This window comes from Tauraco erythrolophus, chromosome 17 (genome assembly GCF_009769465.1).
Source record: "Tauraco erythrolophus isolate bTauEry1 chromosome 17, bTauEry1.pri, whole genome shotgun sequence".
NCBI lineage: Eukaryota > Metazoa > Chordata > Aves > Musophagiformes > Musophagidae > Tauraco > Tauraco erythrolophus.
This window is the reverse complement of record NC_141481.1, coordinates 3,604,189-3,623,711: the sequence shown is the minus strand read 5'-3', so window position 1 is coordinate 3,623,711 and position 19,523 is coordinate 3,604,189. Positions and strand designations below refer to the sequence as shown.

The 19,523-nt window shown below is 38.4% G+C and overlaps 1 protein-coding gene across 1 annotated transcript in view; it reads left to right on the top strand.

Annotated features, from left to right (window-relative positions):
• Positions 1 to 19,523, top strand: part of APOLTP (apolipoprotein lipid transfer particle homolog) — a 103,439-nt gene that overhangs the window by 51,535 nt on the left and 32,381 nt on the right. The window contains 16 exon segments of the mRNA XM_086622476.1: positions 1,140 to 1,351; positions 2,519 to 2,707; positions 3,602 to 3,741; positions 4,659 to 4,821; positions 4,932 to 5,018; positions 5,512 to 5,646; positions 6,036 to 6,176; positions 6,715 to 6,932; positions 8,694 to 8,887; positions 9,578 to 9,880; positions 10,668 to 10,897; positions 11,907 to 12,068; positions 13,087 to 13,164; positions 14,512 to 14,868; positions 15,446 to 15,802; positions 19,080 to 19,211. Coding sequence (XP_086478602.1) covers positions 1,140 to 1,351; positions 2,519 to 2,707; positions 3,602 to 3,741; positions 4,659 to 4,821; positions 4,932 to 5,018; positions 5,512 to 5,646; positions 6,036 to 6,176; positions 6,715 to 6,932; positions 8,694 to 8,887; positions 9,578 to 9,880; positions 10,668 to 10,897; positions 11,907 to 12,068; positions 13,087 to 13,164; positions 14,512 to 14,868; positions 15,446 to 15,802; positions 19,080 to 19,211 — 3,098 coding nt within the window.

Genomic DNA, 19,523 nt, shown 5'->3' with positions numbered 1-19,523 from the left:
GTGATCAAGTTTGTTTTAAGAACATTAGAGAATGGGGCGCTGAGAAGAATGATGATTTATACCTTAAGCTATAAATTAAGCACCTATGTATATGTATGGATATTTTTAAAAAATCACATTTATCTTAGACCTTTTGCGTCATAAAGTACAGCAGGGCATAGACGTTTATAATAATAAGCTATATTTTACATTTTTAGAGTTCTTTCTCAAATAGAGGTTAAGTTACCAGTGGTGTGCCAAAAATCTGTTTTCTGATATTTAGTGCTTAAGATGGATTGAGTGGCACTACTATTTATGCTTCAGTGGGTGAAGTTGTATTAATCACGGCAATGATTGGCTCAGTATGTAGATTTGCTGTTGAGGTGTATTTTTTGCAAAGCTAGTATACACCGTATGTGGAAAAATATAGATCCTCATTAATGCTAAACAACTGGCTTAATACAATAGACTGAATTAACTGATTTTTTTCTGCTTGTTAAGGTGAAACAAACTAAGATTAGATTAATTCTGAAGTTTTAAAAATTTGGAGATTACTTTGTGAGTGTCTGTCATAAAATAATTGTGAGTTATTGAACTGTATCAGAATGCGTGAATTGAGTAATTTGATAAATAGCCAGCAAAATTTCAACAGTCTACTAAGTGAAATTTCAGCAACTTGTCAAATACACTCTGAGCTGTCTATAAACTATTTTCCAAAATAACCTACGAATCTTGTTCAAAATGTATGTCTTGCAGAGCTGAATTTCTGTGTTGACATATGTCAGAATAGCTTTGATTAAGGCCATTATTGTAATTATGTGAAAAATGGTTGCACACTTACAGTTCAAGTAAAGAGTTCACATTTTGTTGCAGATCATTCAGTAGAACCCTTTCCTGGTGCCATTTAGATACTGGACCATAAATTCCATTTATTAGCAAACCTCTTTATGTATTAGAGTGTGTGGCATGTTATGCTAGTGAAGGACATTAATTTCATTTTATTCCATCCAGAGATTTTGCCAACTGGAAGAGAATAGGTTGACAGTAGCGTATGAGCCTCATTCTAAAAACCCAGCATCTTATCAGCTTTGTTGCAGAGTTAGAATCCAGGTACCTCGAAATTTCACTTTTCTGACAGCTTTAATATATGTTGCTTCTAGGTGGGTTAAACGTAGACACCCCATGGCTGTATCTGTATGCAGCTCACAAACTACATCAGCCTCAGCATTCTGCTTATTTATTGACTATGGAGCTGACAACTGGGAAAGCTCTCTCCATTAACAACCTCATAGTGGAACTATTCTATAAAGATCAAGGCAATGAAAAGGAAGGGAAAGTCCACATTTACACACCAGCTGCCACGTACCTGCAGGTTAGTAACATAGGGTTAGAATCATAGCATGGATTGGGTTGGAAGGGACTGAAAGATCAGCTAGTTCCAGCTGCCCTGCCGTGGGCAGGGACACCTTCCACTACACCGGGTTGCTCAAAGCCTCGTCCTCATCCTGGCCTTGAACACTTTCAGGGATGGGGCATCCACAGCTTCTCTGGGCAGCCTGTTCCAGTGCTTCACCACCCTCAGAGTGAAGAATTTTTTCCTTATATCTAACCTAAATGTACCCTCTTTCAGTTTAAGGGGATCCTATCACTACACTGAGCTATCGTCATGCTAAATAATACTTGCTCAGTGTGCTATGTGAAATAGCTTGTTTGAGAAACTCGTGCACTGTGTGCTGGCTTGTAAGAGAGTGTCCTGCAATGCCTGTATTCATCTGTTTCCTGTGCTAATGATGAGCTATTCTTATAAATTGTTGGGAACAATCGTGAGAAATAAAAGGTTATTTCTTTTGTTCTGACTCAGAGAATGAGTCCAGTCTCCCACAAACCTGTGCGAGAACTGCGATTATATATCCACTGGGTGGAATCAATGTGCCCTGAGTCTGTGGAGTCCAAGCTTCCTCCTAATTTGTTTCAGACTGTGCTATGCAGTACAGGTTTAAAACTGATTTCATCACAGTTGCTGTGCTTTAAGCAATATAATAAACCTCTGTCACTATGCAAAGTGTAGATTCGTCTTAGAAAAGCTTAAACTCTTGTCTGCCTCTGTATAAATGAGGTGAGAGCCTGGAATTTTTTACTTTTAGAATCCACTGCAATTGCCTAAATCTTTAACTTAGGTTCATGTTTAAGGTGTTGCTTTATTCTGAACTGCAGCATTCCCTCATTAGATCACTGCTGGTTCAGGCACAGCGTGGAGGATTGTGAGAAACATTCTTGAATGAGAAAAAAATGTTCATCAACTATTTTCAACTGTTTAGCTTTTTCTCTCTCTCTTGCTTGGAGGAGATAAACTTTCAGATCTTTATGGCAATTCAGACTATTTTGGTAATGGAAAAGCTGGCTCACTGTTGCTAATAGTTCCTGTAATGATCGTCTCCGAGAAAATGCATCCTTTTAATCTCTGTGCTGTGCTGTGAGCACAATAGGATTCTGTCTGTCCTAACTGAGCCAGACTAAGATGTTCATTTTTGTTTTTCAGGCATCCACATTTAATTATCTTGAGAGGAATGTTCTGCATAGCTATAGTGAAATGATATCTCTGTGGAATCAGCTTGTGAAGAATGAGATTCATTTGGAGAATAATGAACAAGCCAAATTTCTCTGCTTTAAGATAAAGAATGCAAAACAGGAATTTAACTTCACAGCTAGCTATCAGAATGTGCCAATGGTAAGAAAAAAATACAAATGCAATTTCTTTGACTCAGCACTGTGTTTTTCAGGTCTGCCACGTTTCTGAGAGATGTTAGTGTTGAAATTTAACAGTTCTAGTGCTGCTTCTATTTCTGTCTGTTTTGACAACCTACAATGTAGAACTAGATTCAAAAAAGAAAACAAAAACTTGTGTGGTGTAGTTTTGAGTACTCACCTATTTGGGAGGCCAACTACAGACAAAGTCAGGGAGGAGAGGACAAAGAGAGACTACATGGCTAGAAAGAGCTGTAGAGGTGATTACTTACACTTTGATGCAGATGTATGGCCAGTGTGGAAGATTCTACTGTCTTAGAGAATCAAAATACCTTGCCTGCTAGTGAGCATAGTAATGCCTGGGTTTATATGCTATTTTAGCGTCTGCCTACCTTCCAATCTTAAAATAACTTTTGCTTTGCTTGATGACTGCAGCACAGGAAGGGTAATCAGCAGTTTGTCCTCCAAAGACGTACTTTGATCAGTTACTTTGGGCAGTTTCATGGAGAATGTCTTAAAACAAAAAGTGTTTTTATGGTCATAACGTTCCATGCTTTGAAAATCCAATCAGTTTTTGTATGTAAATGTACTGGTACCAGAGCTAAAGCTTGGTCATTTTGCAAATAGGCTACTTTCAGGTGATACAATATAGGTCAATTGTCTTCTGCTGAAGTCAGATTTCTACTAATGTCACTTTTAATCCTATATAAATGGAGATCAGGATTTAAACTGAAGCAGAAGGGGGTTGATCCGTGAAATGACAGCCTTGCTGCAGCCTGTTGAACAGTGTGATTTCTATATTGATGTTCCTGAATATGAATGCAGTAAGTCTGATGCAATTGTCCTTTCCTCTTCTGGTCTTGTGATTTGAGTGCAGCCTAAGAAGACAAACTTTTCTGTGAAGACTCTGTGGAGGGATTATAAAAGTCTTCCTGTCATGCTGCAGTTTGAAGGTCAGATAGAAGAGCTGAAGAAGGAGAAGATGCTCTATCAAAAACGTGGAACCCTCCATTTCAGGTTCAGTAGTCTTATTATTTTTATCTCCGAAGAATGTTTTGGCCTAAATTTAATGTGCACCTCGATGCTCTTGAGAAAAGTTCTGGGCTTTACAAAGCAGAAAGTGCCACACGCACAAAGCCTATGCTTGCTCCCATCTGACTCTGAACTTTCTCAAGCACACTGACTTTGTGGGCCAGTTTAGCATCCATTTAGCTTTTGCCCTCTTTACTGAAATGATAGTGAACAAAGCTGTCAAAGGCAACACACCATGTGCCGTGGCAGCGTGTTTGTTGGCAACCCTATTGGATAACGAAGAGCTGTACCAGATATCCTAACATTTATAAAGGCAGTCTAATATCTGCTTGTAAAAGTTGATGCATTTTTCCAAGACATCCAACTAAGTAAATGTGCAAAAATACTGAATAAAGTCCCTAAAACATTACACTGAACTAGTAAACTATTCTGAGAACTATGCAGTGACTGAACATCTATTGCATAGGATTCTTGGCATGCAGATATTGTTTCTACAGAAAACATAAAATGTGCTTGATAGGTGAGATTTTCAAAACTACCATAAGCTGTCCCTGTTTGGAATGAAGTCTTGGCCATGCAGGTTTTTAAAGTGTATGGACTGGTTATGCATATTCAGAATTTTAGAGCATCACCCTCTCCCTTGCTTTTCCAAGCCTTCTTGAATCCAAGACAAAAACTCTTTATCAGAAATTTTGGTAAATGTGTGTAGTTTGTGTGAAGTTGTGATTATGCTCTAGTAATTTCTTCGAGATCCTAGTCCTATGTGTTTTGCTTCTGCACCTGACACCTTGATGGCATCTGCAATTGAAAATTTTGGAGTTCAAGTTGAACTCTGCCTGATTTCTTTTTGTAGTTGTCTATTGAGATCTTTTACACTTTGCTTATTCCGTGTTTTGTTCCAGGCATCCTTTTAAAGTGCCCTTTCTGCAGAGCTTCCTTCTGCAGGAGACATTTACCGTTGACAAAAAGCAAAAGCAGTATTTCTTGGAAATGAAAGTTTTGCTAAATGGGCTGGAGGAAACAGTTCAAACTCTTACACTTGGTTACCAACCTGAAAACCCCTATGTGAGTTACATAAGAATTTCCTTTCATCCGGCATACCAAAAGAGCCAGCAAATAAGTGATTTTCTGTATATATCTTATGTTCCTTGCATTTCTTCTCAAACTTTTTTTAGATTTGTGCTGGCTTAACTCATCCTTATAACTACAGGTTGCTCCCCAAAGATGTTGAAATATGTGTTTTAACTCGAAGTCACCAAAATGTGAGTAAATTTCTCATTAAATTCAGTTAGAAGGAGAGATGCATTACCTGTTTATTTACAGTTTGTAGTCTTTTCAGACATGACTTGCTATAGGTCTTTAGTTCCTCACCATGTAAATGTTGCAACCAAAAAGTTCAGAGGGCAATAATACAATGTTTTGTATAATAACATATAATAATGTTGTGTAGTAATATATAAGAATAATACTTAATATAATATTTTTTAAAATATTATTATGCATGAATATTATTAATAACAAGTACTGAGAAGGAATGGGTTCAGGGTTCTCATCCTTATCTAGAAGTATCTATTTATCTTTCTTACCAAATGTAGTTATTTTTTTCCTGCTTTGCTCATTTTTTGTTCTAAGCCAGAATGTAATAGCTTGCAACTTGCATCTGTCATAATACGTAGGGATGACTTCTCTCATCTTTCATCATATACAGGGGTTAATGCTTGATGCAATTCACTTATTCACATTCTTAACATGCAGGCGAAGCATGACCTTGAGACTACCTTGAAGGTCAATAAGGAAGATGTTCTCAGCTTTCTAGGGAGATATCAGGACAAATCCAGTGAGGCAGATTTTAGACGTCTTTTACATATGGATGTGACTCATTCATTCCAGGTATTGGTGGCTTTCATTTATGGCATTTTATTTTTTATGTCTTGGTGGCTGTTTTAGTGTGTTGTCTTTAGGATTATAATTGGTTTATGCTTGTAAACATCCCAGTTCAATAAAGTCCTGGCCCTGCCAAAGACCCTAGGTATCTCAATGGATCAGATCATAATCTGTATCAATACTGTCTTGTAAGAAACACACTGACCTTTCATTTTCATACTTTTTTTACTGCATTTGATTTATTTTTCAGCGTCTTTGGGTAAAACTGGTAAAATTTTATACACACATTTGCTTATATGTATCGTCCACTTCATGCTAAAAATTCAGATATCAAATCATATGTGGCAATTGATGGGAATGCAGTGATTATGTTTACATTTTACTTTGTCAAATAGCTTGATTTTCCACAAGCAATGGGCCTAAGCGGGGAGCTGTTTTCCAGGCAGACTAAGCTGGAACACTTTAACTATGGTGTGAGTGTAAAAGCCATCATCAACAAGAACATATCTTCACAGGTCAGTTCCCTGATTATTACAGTCTCATTGCTTGAACTTGTGGCTTTTGCAGTTCATACACTCAGAGCCGTGTTGATTCTCTTGCTTGTCGCATGCGTTAGGAATACATGTCAACCTGGGAACCATTTAACTTTGTGCTCTAAATTGCTTTGCAACTACTTTCAAGCATGGAAACACAAACGCATGTGTCTACTACAAAGTTGATCAACTCATACAGAATTAAATGAGAGTAGTGGAGAGGTGTAAATTGTTAAGGAAACAGGTAACTTTATGGTTAGAGTTTGTTCTGACTAGATGGCTACATGCAGTTGGAACAGGTGGCTTGTGTTTTGGCTGAAATTCAGAAAACGTGGGCAAAATTAATTTAATATACTGCCAAATAAAAATAGAGTTAGATGGTGAGAAACAAAGACGAAAACTAAAAACACCTTTCCTCCTCTCCCCCTTTTTTCCTGGCCCAATGTGTTGCTCCAGTCTTATTGCTCAAACTGATGTTTCAGTATTCTGTATTATGATTTGAGATCCTTAACGTCCCATTCTTCTTTTTCTCTATGTGTAGGCCCAGGCAACCCTAAAGAGTTACGGTGAGAGCAATTTCAATGGCTCTCTTTACCTTCATTCTGATGGAAGGGACATGCTGATGCTGGAGGTTGATATGAACAACAAAAACAGGAAGAGTGCCAGAGTTGTCGAATTGAGGGCTTTCCTCCATCAGACAATCCTGACAAACACAGAATCAATACAGTTCCAGCTTATGGGCAACATATTTCCATCAAGGTAGAGAAATCAGAATTTCGGTTAATCAAGGTGCTGAAGAGCGTTCTGTGATACGTATTTAAATGTAACTGTTTTCATATAGCTGCGGCAGGAGGCACTGAGCAAATACCATTTCATGAGTTATCCCTGTTATTGAAATACTTTTGCTCTTTGTGTTTCATAAATTGGTATAATAAGTTATGTTAATGTGTCCCAGTTGCTTTCCTAAGACTTTGTATAGAGATAACTGGAATGAACAGGTGGTACTGTTATGTTGCTTTTAGATCAGCAGTTGTTTTTTTTCCCTCCATTGTTTGTCCTCTCAGAAGTAAGGAACTAATATTCATAAACTGTGCCAGTGGAAGAGGGCACTTCTTAGTGTTTATTATGAAGTTTTATGAAGTGTTGTGGAAAGCTCTGAGGTGGCAGAGGTGGGAAATAGAAATTTGACCCTCCCAGGTTTCAGCTGTCTTCCAGCTGATTTTTCAAATTTCACAAATACAAAAGTGTACAATGAAGGAGTTGATGTTTTTGTAGAGGTCCCAGTGTTTAGCAGTTTAGGATCTGGATGGGATAAGGAGAATGAGAGACAGAGTTAAAGAAAGCAGAAGTTATTACAATTTAGTTGAAGCTCATTAGATTTAGTAGTAAAATAAAAAATAAGATAAAAGATTCAAGAAAGATATTTCACGTATTTCTGCACTTACTTGCAGTCCTGGGCTTTCAGTAGTATAGTCATACGTTAACTACCAGAGTAGGCTGTAAGAGAGCAATTTATTGAAGCTCACTTCACAGGAAGTAAAATAGAATGCTTAAAATTACTGGAATGACAATTTATTTGGGATTTATTTTACAGGGAGAAAAGAGGGAAAAATAAAATATTAAATATTTCTGGGGAATTGCTAAAAAGATACAATCTGTTCAGACTTTAGTTGCTGACTGATGAAATGAATCTCACTTCCCTGAATTAGTAGTTCAGTTCTTCCCATCAGGTGGATTTTCACTGAGGTTTTACTTGTCATCAGTCTTTCCAGAGGGTTCCAATTTCTAGGAGAGATGTCTAACAATATAAAAATATGATTGCCTCACTTTTAGGTATTTTGTGTAGTATACTTGAGTCTAGAAAGTCAGACATTTCAATGGATGGTTTGTTGAAGGCATGTGAAAATTGTGTCTCAGTCTTATACTTGAAACACTGAAAATTGAGTTTCTTGTTGCTCCAGCAGGTTTCCCTAAAAAGCTGTGTTGTGTTTCTCCAACACGGTTCAACTCAGGGCCAAGATACAAAGAAATGATTGTTAATTCATTTGCAAAACTCAAATGGTGGTGGCATTTAAAATTATTGTTTAAGCTGAATTCTTAATGCTGCTTTTAAATCAGCACTGAAGAGAGGTTCTCTGTTGTGATAGAGAGGAGTTAATTTCCAACTCTAACTCTGTCCAACTCTATCTTTTATTAGGAATCATAACAAAAGCATCCAAGAAATTAGAAGAAAAATCAATCTGCCAATTTATGAAGCTTTACTGAGTAGTTTTCTAAACATCTGGTGCATAGCATGTACTTATTGCAAGGGATCTGAGTCACTGATTCACAACACTGGAACTAGTGCTCAGAAAGTCTGTGGAGTCTCCATGCCTGGAGATGCTCAAAACCTGACCACACGCAATCCTGAGCACCCTGCTCCGGCTGATCCTGCTTTGAGCGAGAGGGGAGCTGTCTTGACAATCATGAGTTAAGCATAATAGTAAGATCTTACCAGCAATTTTTATCTCTGTCTTTTAGACTTTTGATATCTTCTGAGATGAAGCTTAATGAAAATAGGCTTCACATGGATTTCATGGGAGCCACGGAGCAGAAAGCTGGTTTTGTTTTGTCCCTAAATGGAAGAGTCCAACACACATTTGCTGGATTAAAGGCCATGCCTCATCTGCTTTCTTTGAATGGATTACTGAAGTGTAAAAACAACATTCATGATGGTACTTTTTTGCTTAGTGTTTTGCTGCTAATTTTGCAGCTGTCTAAGGAAGTGTCTTAATTTTATATGCAGTTCAGTAAGGAATACATTAATGAGAGAGTATTTAGCATGTGAAATGAACCCTTGGCCATTGGGTCGAAACTAATTTTTAGTGAACTAATATAGTTTGATAATTTTCATGTTTTCATTGATTGAAGGAAATAGTGGGTGGCATCTTTCCTATGCAGGTTTTCTGAAATGGGAGGGAAGCGGCCTGACTTGAGGCCCTTCCTCTTCTGAATGGCTCCATGAGTGGAATAGGTCACTGCAGAGCTCCGGAGGGATTGTTTAGCCTGGAGTCACACAAATAATAGGTCATGGTCCCTCTGTACGTTTTCCTTCAGAAGGCAGTGCAGTGCAGTCCATAGCCTAAAGGCACATGTAGCTTCTTGGTGAATAAAAAGAAAGAGCTGCCAGAAATACTACTATGTAATTTGTTTTAAACAGAGACACTTCTACTAGTAGGAAAACTATCTTAAGAATAAACTGATTCACTCTCTAGATTAGGCTAAATTACCTGTTATAATAAATGGAAATTCTTTTACTTCCTCTCAATATTAAATTAATGGTTAATTTATGTGTTGCTTATAAAATTCTGGTTATTTCTGTCTCAAAAGACTCTCTCTACAGTAATTGTTTCTGCCTGTTACAGGTAACATCAATGTGATGGTCAACAAAACACTGTATGGACTCCATCTCAGGAACAGAAATGTGTTTGGGAATACCACCGTACACAATATCACTTTTGCTATGTTTCAGAATGGCAGTCAGGCAATCCCAATGGAGGCAAAACTGAAAGGACACCTGGAGCTGAGTAAAGAGATGAAAAGGGGGCTAGCTAGCTTCCAGCTGGATGAGAACACCCTTTCTGTGGATTTTTCAAATGTCATGAGTCATGGGCACAGCAGAGTCAGTGGAACTTTCACACATAATATCAGCTTTTTAAAAAATGCAGGTATGAAGAAAACTCTGACTTAATGATGTGGTGTAATAAGGTGTCAAGGTGAATTTGTCTAAATGAGTGCAACCACTGGAAATAGATGAGTTGCATCTGTTCACACCAGAACAAAATGTGATCCAGTCTTAGCAGTGTTCTTTTTAAAATTATTGAGAAAATACCGTACAATGGATACAAAACTATTTAAAAACTCTTTGAACTGCTTCAGAGTAAATAATTTCTCTTTTGTACATCTGTATTCCTTTATGTCGATTGGTTCCTCTTAAGTATATTTTTACGCCTGTTTGATTTGGGCCAGAATTGAAACATTGAAGGTCATTGAAGGTCACACTGAAGACTAAAATATGGCAAGTGGTGTTTCCTAAGCAAAACCTAGAGTTTTCATGAACTGAAGTTATCAATAATTTTGAATGGGTAAATTGCCTTTGTCCCTTTGGACTGAAGAAATCTGTTTTGAAACTTTCTAACGACTGACTACTAGAGTTGGACACAACATCCATTGATAGATATCCTTTGTTAAGAAAAGAAGAATCCTTGTCTTCCAGAGTGCATGCCACATTTTAATTTAACAATCCTTTTGTAATATGATTTTCATATGGTAGGTAATGTCCTTGCTTACTATAAATATCAGTAAGTGCACCTAACTGGATGATGGCACTTTAAAAAAGGTCTATCTTATGAAAAACTATAGAAGGCCTCTCTTAATCCGTAATACATCTTTTCTGTATTTTACAATGACAACCCAGAAGTACTGTGCTGATTTGGCTTCCTTCCCTGTCAATAGGATTGCCCTCGGATGGCATTCTTACTGCCATGTGTGACCATGGCACAAGAAATCACACCATTACTGTAGCCCTACAGAGTGGCAGTGAAATGATTACCGCTGTGTTTGAAGGTCACAGAATGTCCACAGAGCCTCCTAAATCATGGCTATCTGTGAGTTTAAAGCACAACATCTCAAAGATAAAGAAACATGGGATCCCTTTTATTGTGGAAGCTGCTGGCTATTATGAGGTAAGAAGAGTTCTGCCTGTGATTATTTAATTTCTGGCAGAACCATTTCTTGTAACTGTAGGTTATTCCCGTGGACTTTATTCCAAAAGCATCTGCATTTTCGGCATGTACTAACTTACTGTGTGAAAGAAAGGTGTTTTCTGGCTTCTTGTCATACTCTGTACCTGTCATCTGATGTCTTGGAGCTGAATCTAGACTAAATAAGATGCTACATTTGGTTCTCATTTAAGTGACTTGTCCAATTTTATTTTTCCCTTATAAATGGGAAGTGGACAGGCAGGCCTAATATATGTAGCCATCAGGTAAATGTCAGCGGGCCTAGGTACTGCGTTGCATTTGGTACTGGATTTAACTAGTTCTGATGTCATCCTTTGGATGTCTGCTGAAGAGCAGAATAGTGTTTAGCATGGCTTTCAGTTTGGAAATCTCTTTCCACAAGAGTGTCACAGATCATGTTTCCTGGTACAGTGTTGCTTGGCCACTCTTCTGTCTATCTGCATTTCTGCTATAGATCTGTGAACAACTTCTAGCACTTTTGCATCTCAAATTACCCTTCCATAAAAGAAGGGTTCAAATATTTTGCTTATTCTAACATACTCTGGAAGGCTGAAGTCACTAATGTAGTAACATTTGCGTTTGGTTCAGCCACTGTGGTACAGTGAGACACTGAGGTGTGTGGAGGAAGAGCTCTGTACAGTGCCCTGCTTACTTGTAGTTTCACTGCGTAAATTGTATGTGCCTTAGGACTGAAATCCTCCAGGGTGCTGAATGCTTCTCACCATGTTTTGGCGCCAGAAGGCATTGTTGGTACACAGCATTCAGAAGGTCTAGGATAACAGAAAAACTTCTATTTGAAATTAAGCCACTTCGATGAATTTGCCCTTTTATTTTACCAGTGCTGGCACAGGCTGTGACGTTATAGCATGGTAAAACAGACTCTGCCTTTGCCAGTTGTTGCTAGGATGTTGTTGTTTGTTTCTTTCCATAATTGGATTTCTCTTGTGCATAGAATTGCACCAAGAAGATTGCTGCAGGGATAACAACCACAGTGGAGATGGAGCAGCTTAAAATTGAAATAGAGAAGAAAACCACTGACAGTGCTATGGAAATTTCTCTTTCACTTCACCATGATGTGCGAGAACTGATGGACATTGTTCCATGTGTACTAGAGGTTAGCAGAAATCCTGCTATATGACGTGTTTGATGCAGCTTTCTGCTCTGCATTCTCAACTGTTCAAATTTACATCGTGAGAGCAAGCTAGGAAGTCAGAAGGGAGAGAGAATTTTGTTAAACAAGGCCAGTACAGAAAGCCTAAATATTGTTTGCTTGGTAATAAGGAGCAGGTTTTCAAGATGTGGTGGGTAACAAAACATTTGTCATGAATAAGCATGAAAAACATTTATGTCATCAGGTTGGATATTAGGAAAAAATTTTTTACCATGAGAGTTGTAGAACACTGGAACAAGTTGCCCAGAGAGGTGGTGGATGCTCCATCCCTGGAGGCGTTCAAGGCCAGGTTGGACGAGGCCCTGAGCAACCTGATCTAGTTGGAGATATCCTTGTTCCTTGCAGGGGGGTTGGACTAGATGGCCTTTGAAGGTCCCTTCCAGCCCTAACCATTCTATGATTCTATGATTCTATGAAACTGGAGTGAGTGCTTGCCCAGGTGCAGTACCATGCATTCCCAGCTCTTCCATCTTGCTAAAGCAGGGTTTGCAGGTGGATCACACAGCTGTTTGTGGGTACAGTGATACTGACAGCAGAGTGGATAATAATGGCAGCAGTTTTCATACAGCACTCCCCAGGGACTTCGCTTTCTGAAACCAGGGACACAGCTGATGGCATTTGAAACACTGAATGTCTGCTCGTGACAGTGGTATTTTCTGTGCCAAACATAAGAAACACCACTATCTCCTGTTGAAATCAAAAGCCAGAGTATCAAAACCAGTTCTGCCTAGCAAGTAATGGTTCCCTACTGTTTGAAGAAATTCTTCTGTCCTTGTCTATGCTGATAATATTTTGACATGATAATGCAAGATTAGAGACATGATTTTACCTCAGACCCACTAAACTGTTCATCTTTTTGAAACCGATCTCTCACCTTTAATGTTTTAGCATTCTTGTTTGTATTTTAGTTCTCTCTGCTTTTCTTCATGCTCTGAATGTGCTTTGTTGGTAATGCCAACAGGTTGCTTGCAGTGGAGAGTCTGCTAACGAACAACTTTCTGGCCTTTGCAATGGAGCAATTACATTTCATCATTTTGAGGTACTGGCTTCATTTACAAACTTCCCTGTCAACAACATACTGTCTAACTACCACTAAGGGAATTTCTAAGTACTGAAAGGTGTCAGAGAGGGAGAAATGGATTTGAGTTAGCTGGAAGTTTTGCATGCACTTTTGGATACTTTCACTCCCTTAATGTTAACAGATTCAAACAGATTCCTTCTCCATCAAAAACTGTACAAGTCCATGGGGAAGGTTGCATTCGGTTTCACCATCATGCACTGGATTGTGTACTCTGAATCAGAATTGTCAACAAACTTGCATTCAAGTGATACAGATGTACATCTTTAGTGCACAGCTGTTCACCAAGTGCAGAATACAGGGCAGAGGTAAGGGATGTTTATGGGCCCAAGAGGTGCAATTTTAAGGGCAATATTCCTGTGTCCTACAGCAAACAATGAAGTTGAGCTGCTTCAAAGCTCAGTGCAAGAACTTACACCTCGCAGAAAGCTAGTATCATGAGATGAGAGGTGTGCACCAGGCAAAAGGCAAGAGTGACATTAATGTTTCTAGCTGAAGTCTCCCAATTGTGTCTTCTGCCAGTTAGAACTCAACTGGCTATAAATGGTCTTGTTCTGTTACTGAGCAGCCAACCTGATATGAACTGGACAAGGGAGCATAGGAGGCACAAGCTGGAATTTCACAGTTTACTACTTCTTACTCTATTTTCTGCTCTTTCTAGCTAACCATTTGCTTGTGAAAGTCCCTGTGGCTCTTGAGCTGTTCGAGAAAGATATACCTTATAATCTGATGCATTCTTAAGAACGTGTTAGAAATGTCTCCTGTGAGTGACATTACAGAAGATTACATTTGTTTCTAGAAAAACAGTAAACACAGCGACTCCGATTCCCGCGTATGTTCTAATGCCAAAATGACAAATGCATTTCAGTTCCTCCCTCATTTAACATGGCTACTATCTGTATAACCTGCTGAGGTCTGAGGGAAACTGAACACATTTTCATATTGCTAGAGCTCTATTTACTTATAGTAAAACCAGAAGTGATGATATTAAAAGCAATAGCTGTTGATTTTTCTGATATTAAATTGTTTTAATTTGTCAAATTCAATTTTTAAATTAAATTATTTGTTAATTGTTTTAATGGAGTTGTAGAGTTGTGGGTTTTTCTATTATTTTTATTATGGAACTCCAAAATAAAGATTTTAGGCCATCTCTCCATTTGTTTAGGCATTTATAAATACGTAGGATGAATACAAAATGGTGTCAGGGTAGTAGGGGAAGAGTTCTTTTTAGTAACATGAGCCTTTAAAGACCGTATATGACTTGACAGGTAAACAAACTTGACATAAGTTTTTCCTGTAATTTTTCAGACTCCAACAAGTGTTTCACTGAATGGGTCAATGTTTACCAGCAACTTTACTGTCATCTTCTTTGGACGTGTTTCTTTTCATGACATGTTTGCCTGCCTGCAACTCCATGCCACCACTAACATCCAGCCTCATTTGGAAATTGACTTCCAGCATTCTTTGCCTTTGCTTCAGTCTCTGGGAATTGCCGGAGAGAACCAAGTGAAGGTGTCAGCCATGAGAAGTGACAAGTATAAGGCTATGCTTGGTATTGTCCTTGGGCCTTGCAGTTTAAAAGCTGATGGAGAAGTGAGCCTGGCGAGCAATGAAACAGATACAGAATGGGTACTTACTTTTAGAAACAAGTGCGTCAGTCTAGAGGTAAGCCTAGATTGTTTGCTCTACGGCATAGTCTGTGCATTTCAGATCATTATGAGTCACAGAGAACTATCTCCTGACACTATTATTTGTGGAAAGGACAGTTTTGGTCATTAAAGTTGTTCTGACAGAGCAGTAAGTCAGAGCACTTCCAGAGGGGAGTGTATTTGAAGATGAGAATTTGGAGTAATGCCATGGTAAATGTTACTGCTGTTGCTGTAAAATAGTTGCTTAATAATAGCTTTTTAATTAAAATAAACTTTTGTCCTAGAATCTAATGAAAAGCATGTATTTTCTGTTTGAAACTGAAGGCTTTCTTTGGAGTTACGAATTTTTTCTTCTACAGTACTTATAAAAAGGTTGTTGTAGGATTTTTTTTCCTATACCATTTATTTTTGGTTTCTTTTTCTTGTGTTTCACAGAGAAATATATGATTTCTCTGTGAAGCCAGCTGTCTTGTGTTGTCCTTTCCAAAAGAATATTGTTCAGAAAGAAGATATGTTTTCTCATCAAAAACAAATCAGCAAGACAGTTGCTTTACCTTGTGTGCTTTTAAATAATGTAATCTTTTCTGTTGCAGCGGATGGGATTGCCTCATGCTGTAGCCTTCAGGGGCTCATTTCAAGAGAACATCTGCAACACTGCCTTGTTAATGAACCTCCAGTGTGATGACAGAACAGTTGATGTGCAGATAGACACTTCCTGCGAACACGAATATACACTCCAAGGGATGCTCAGGCATTCAGTTCACTGGCTGAGCCAACTTGGGCTGCCTTTTGAAAACTCTGTCCTGCTAGCTGCAGCCACAGACTCCACCACTGAGGGAATTTTGTTGCTGCAGGCTGGCAAATGCAAGCTTAAGGCTAGAGTTGATCTCTGTATTCAGAATAAAGCTGAATGGACACTGGAAACAGAATCAGAATGTCAGCTTCTGCAGGTAGCTCTTGGCGGCTTTTAAAGATTTGGGATCAAATGCAGGTCATACAGGGTTTTAGCTAAAATAACAATGTTGGAGTGTTAGAAAGGCACTCTAACTACACACCTGTCTTACAGCATTAGACAAAGAAAGTGTCTAAAGTGTCCTGTTCATGGGTGTTCTCTGTAGACAGATTAGCTCTGTCTTTGCTGCTTGTTGCCTTTGCAGACAGAGACTGCCCTCTAAGGCTGAACAGCAGTTTTAGTTTGAGCTATTTGTCAAAAAATATATTCTCTGGTCTGTCTTTTTCATCAAAGTAGAGGTTGTGAAATTTCCTTTGTTTTTCCGTCTGGCCTCACTGACTACGTTAGAAAGAATGACTATAGCAAATTTAGGGGTTATTTCTAGATGTTCGTAGGCATTTCTGTTTTGCTTTTAACTCCTCAATTTTAACTTCTTCATCTACAAAGTAGCACTATAAAACCAAAAATGACAGGAAAGTGTGTCTCGTCCGTACTGAAGGGGGAATGAAAACTACTTAAAATATTAAAAATAGTAGAATCTTCAGTGTTTTTACAAATACTTTGAATGAATGAGAGTAAACATTTCATTTGGGATGTTGCACAAGACAAACTTGAATTTTTAGTATTTAAAAAAAACATATCCTTGTAACACCAGTTGCAAGAGTATCTATTAGGCTTGGGTTTTTTTTGTGGGTTAGTTTTTTTGAAAATTCAGATTGGTCTGGTCTAAATGAAGCACAGGATGTTCAGTAAACTTTGCCACTCTAAAGAAATAGACATTTTGTAATTTTGTAAATGTAAACTTCAAATAGATATAGAAGTTGTAAATTCTGCAGGGCAGTCCTAAAATGTTCCCTCAGACCTTATTCAGGCAAAATTGCCATCTTACTGTTGGGTGGGAGAGAGAAAAATGGCCACACAGAGATTGTGGGTTTTGTCTCTTATATTGTAGCATAAAATCTCCTTTCTTGTATGTCAAAGGGCGAAGAAAAAAGACTCAATACTGACTTGTCTTAAAGTGTATGTGTAATCCAAAGGATTATTTTTTTTTTTAAATCTTGATAGGATCTCAATATTCCAACTCAGTCACGACTCACAGGATCTGTTCAGAAAGACAAGTGCCAAGCAGAACTTCTCTGCATCCTTGAAACAGAAGGGAAGACTGCCCATCTTGAAGTGAGAGCAGAGTGCAAGCCAAAGATTACACTGGAAATTCAATTCAGGCATGACCTCCCTCAGCTGAAGGAGATCCCAAGGGAAAATAAGCTGTCCATCACTGCACGAAAACAGTTAAAATATCGTATCGGCATAGGAATGAAATCTGGTACTTGTGAGCTTCAAATGAATGGAGACTTTGACCCTGAAAAGAAGCTTCAGTGGAAAATGTTTATAGAAAACAAATGCAGAACAATTCAGGTATTGGAAGGAATTTTTTTGCTTTATTCTTGAATTTATACATCTAAACCAGGATCTCTGCACCTACTAAAGCAAAAAGAAAGTAGTCTAAATGATTTCAATGGTAGTAGAGAAACAAGAAAAACGTTCTTCGGACTTACTTGTACTAGCTCTGATGTATTTTTTTAAAAGCATAGTTGAGAAATCTGCAGAGTTTTAATCTTCAGAAATAATGAGTATTCAAAGTTGCCTTTGGCTTTATCAGCAAGTATAGCTTCTCAGCATTTAGACAAGCAAACTCTGAGATAGTTTAAAATATATAGCGTATATAAAGATATATATATAAATATATAAAGTAAATAGATAATCTTCAGGATTGAAAATTTTCACTCAGCTTTACAGAAATTGAAATTGCAAACAAACTGGTATGTAATGTATGAAAACCATTGCAGAGAACACACAGAGTGAGAAAGCCAGGATTAAACAGCAGTTACAATTTCCTGGAAGACCTCAGTTGAGAAATATTTCAGGGAATTTAGTTGAAAACCAAGCAGTGACATTTTGAACAAGCCGGTTCGGACTGCCCTGGTGGGCCATTTCTCTGTGGTAATTCTCGCAAGTGCTGGCCATGTAATTGTCCCTGAGCTGAACCTTACCACTCACAGCGCCAGACCGAGCACCAGCAAATCACACCTCCTGTTTCATTACTGAGGTGTAACTTCGGGTTTGGTGGGAATCCCACTATAGACTCCGAGTCTGAACAGCAAGTAGTAGGATAAGAGAAGTTTCTTTGTTGAAAATATTTGGCCAGAAGAAGAACACGGTGAAAAATGGAGTTCTGTGGAAGAAAATCACTCCTTATCACATGAATGCACTACCACTTGCAGTATGGTGTCATTTCTGTTCAAAGCTGAGGAAGTGAAGTCCTGTTTCTGGGCTGGTTGACCTGGTTGGCTCAGACGTCCTGGGAGCCCCCATCTCTGAAGGAGTCCACAGCCCGTCGCCTGGGAGGAGCTGTGTGAGCTGGAGAGCAAGGCAGCTTTCAGAGCTTGCAAGGAAAGGAAGGCAGCGTGCCGTGACCTCTCAGCTAGTTAGCATGAAACGCTGAGCTCCTCTTGCCTTTCAATGGAGGAGTGACAAATGGCACATTTTCCCTCAATTCTTGCCCAGGAGTTTGTTTTCCCAGGCCAGACTGTGTAAGTAGGTGGAGAGGGAGAAATTCTGCAGCATGGTTTCCTGAAACAGCAGTTCTAAATTCAGCTGGATTGCACATTGGCTTTTCTTACTGAAAACTTGTATTGCCATTGGAAATCCTGATCATGGTGCTTGGCCTCTCACAGATCCCACCAGTCAGTGCTGTGTAGGCAGGAATGGAAAGGCCAGGAGAAGTGTATAGAAAGTTTGAGAGATGTTATCACAGAGTGATTTGTGTATTCATGTGCAAGTCAGGGTAAAACTGAATATACAAAGCCAAGATTCACCTGCCCTCTTCCAAAAACAGAGCTGCCATAATAAACCTGTGTATACTGTCTGGTTTTGGATGCTTCGGGCCACTGGAGCAATGCCAAGCATAGAAAATTAATTGACTTTTCACTTAGGCAGGAAGAACTGCCACGTCATCCTGTGTTCTATTTGTGCTGGCTCACTCATCAAAAATATGTCAGACATTCAAAATTAAAAAAAAAACCAACAAAATGTATCAAATGTAATAAAAAACTGTCAATATTTCGGAAGCATCCTATGGATATGTTGCCTGATATATTAGATTTACAGCCAGGTGCTATTAGATCTACTTACTAAGAATAAAAAGTTTCAGGTGTGTAGTGTGGGTAAGTGTAAAAGTGGTGAATTTTTTTAATGTTTGTTTTTTTCTTGTGCAGGATCTTGGAGCACCAGCAAAAATTGATGCTTCAGGCTATGTCTTGTTGAATAAAATGAACCTAGATTCACAGACGTTGATCACTGTCGATGAAAGTAAATTACAAGGACTTCTTATACTAAAAGTCACTGATGTAAGTATATTACAGCCTGTTAGACTGCATGTACAAAGTGCTGTTTGACATACTCTAAACTATTTTACTGGGAACAAATAGTCAAGCTTTAGTAATAATTACCAGAATGAAAACAAAATCTTTGACAATCTGGCACCTGTAATGTGCAGTAAAACAGATGTATAGGGTAATAGGATACAGGCTGTGACACTTTCTGAGTAATTTCCTTGTTGTGCTCTTTGGGTGTATATGGGTTGGTTTTTTTTATATTGTGCTATTTGATGTTCCTTATATTACATGGCAAATATGATAAGACATGCAAACCCACAAACA